The following is a 1,641-nucleotide window of genomic DNA, read 5'->3' on the forward strand; positions in this document are numbered from 1 at the left end:
TAGCTTTCATAGCTCCCTGCTACCTACTGACCTGAAAACTCCTTGTTCTGCTGTGTCAGCCATATCTCCCACCACTACCCTCCCCATGCCTATACTTAGCCAAAGAGGACCATTTTGTTATTTAAATCACAAACCTGTACTTTCCCATCTCTGTTAGCAATTCTCCCAACCTTAAAAGAATGAGTGTTCAACGTCATGATAATGCTCCCATATGTGAATTAAGCATGTGCCCTGGTCCAATGGTAATGGGCAGGACTATGTCTCACTCTAGGTTGTAAAATTATGCCTGGAGTGTCTGCAGAAGCGGGAGCCAGTGTTTGCTGACACCACCTTGTACATGCTGAGGATACTGAGCATTGTTTCGGAGGTCCTCTCCTACCTGCAGGCCTTTGAAGAGGCCTCGGACTATGCTAGGAGGATGGTGGAAGGCTACATGTAGGTGACGACCCGGGGTCTCAGTCTCCTGGAAGTGTGCCTATTCCAGAAGTGGCAGATAGATGGTGCACATGCTGCTATCTCTTCTTCCTGCATCCACAGCAGGCATGAGTAATCGATCATGGTTCTGTTTATGACTGAGCCTTTTTATTATGGTGTTCCATGCAGTAATGACCAAACAATCAGAGCCAGTACTTGAATTGAAACCTATTTGTCATCCCTGGTCTTTCCCAAATCCTCCAGAACATCTATCCCTTGGATGACATTGTCTGCTTTTGATTTTCTTAAGGCTAAGTCCAACTTAATTTTAAGTGATGAGAACGCCCCCAACCCCAACACACCGAATAATCAACACAGGAAATTAATTCTGTGAGTTTTCTTTCATTATTATTATTATCTTTTAAAAGAGGCAGCAGTCATCCTTGCTTGTGAATTGTAAGATGCGACTCCCTTGCCTTCCCTCAGCCAATATCCTCTCTTGCCTTCTGTGACCACATTGTCATGTGAATTTGTGTTTCTGGCCAATGAATAAGTTGGCACAAGAAGGTTTGTTTCTTCGAGGGGATGTTACTCGTACACAAAATGCACATAAACTGTACAACATGCTACAAGGAAGCCCTCAAAAGAGAATGCCACGGAGATGAAAACAGAAGGCCGTCCCAAGAAGAACCTCCAAATTATTTTTTCCCCTTGACTTTCCTGTGACTTTCCCCAGAGAGTGCTGAGGTGCTCCTGAGAGGCCCCGGCTTCCTGTGCCCAAGCTCAGGGGACAATCCTGGTCCCTTTTCCCCTTGAGGACTTGGCTGAGTGGCCCAAGTCAGAATGCCAGCTCTCACGTCCTCACCGTGTGGGATGTTTGTCTCTGTGCCTCAGTGCCTCTTCAGCAGGCTGCAGACTGGGGGGAGGAGCAGATGGACTTAATGAACAAGGGCACTTTATAAGTTGTCAGATTATTTGCAGATAGATGTAAGTCTGGCTGCGATGATGCTCTGTGTGATGGTTTGCTATGCCCTACAGGAAGCTCTACCACCCCAACAATGCCCAACTGGGCATGGCCGTGATGCGGGCAGGGCTGACCAACTGGCATGCTGGTAACATTGAGGCGGGGCATGGGATGATCTGCAAAGCCTATGCCATTCTCCTGGTGACACACGGACCGTCCCACCCCATCACCAAAGACTTAGAGGCAAGTAGCATCTCGGGGCT

General features: G+C 47.7%; 1 protein-coding gene across 1 annotated transcript in view; it reads left to right on the forward strand.

Moving 5' to 3' along the window:
• Positions 1–271: 271 nt before the first annotated feature.
• Positions 272–1,641, forward strand: part of LOC105806920 (histone-lysine N-methyltransferase SMYD1-like) — a gene marked incomplete at its 5' end in the record, with an annotated part of 3,099 nt that continues 1,729 nt past the window's right edge. Inside the window, 2 exons of the mRNA XM_012640156.1 lie at positions 272–435; positions 1,453–1,621. Coding sequence (XP_012495610.1) covers positions 272–435; positions 1,453–1,621 — 333 coding nt within the window. The remainder of the gene's footprint in view (positions 436–1,452; positions 1,622–1,641) is intronic.

The sequence above is a fragment of the Propithecus coquereli genome, unplaced genomic scaffold, assembly GCF_000956105.1.
Source record: "Propithecus coquereli isolate 6110/MARCELLA unplaced genomic scaffold, Pcoq_1.0 Scaffold1498, whole genome shotgun sequence".
NCBI lineage: Eukaryota > Metazoa > Chordata > Mammalia > Primates > Indriidae > Propithecus > Propithecus coquereli.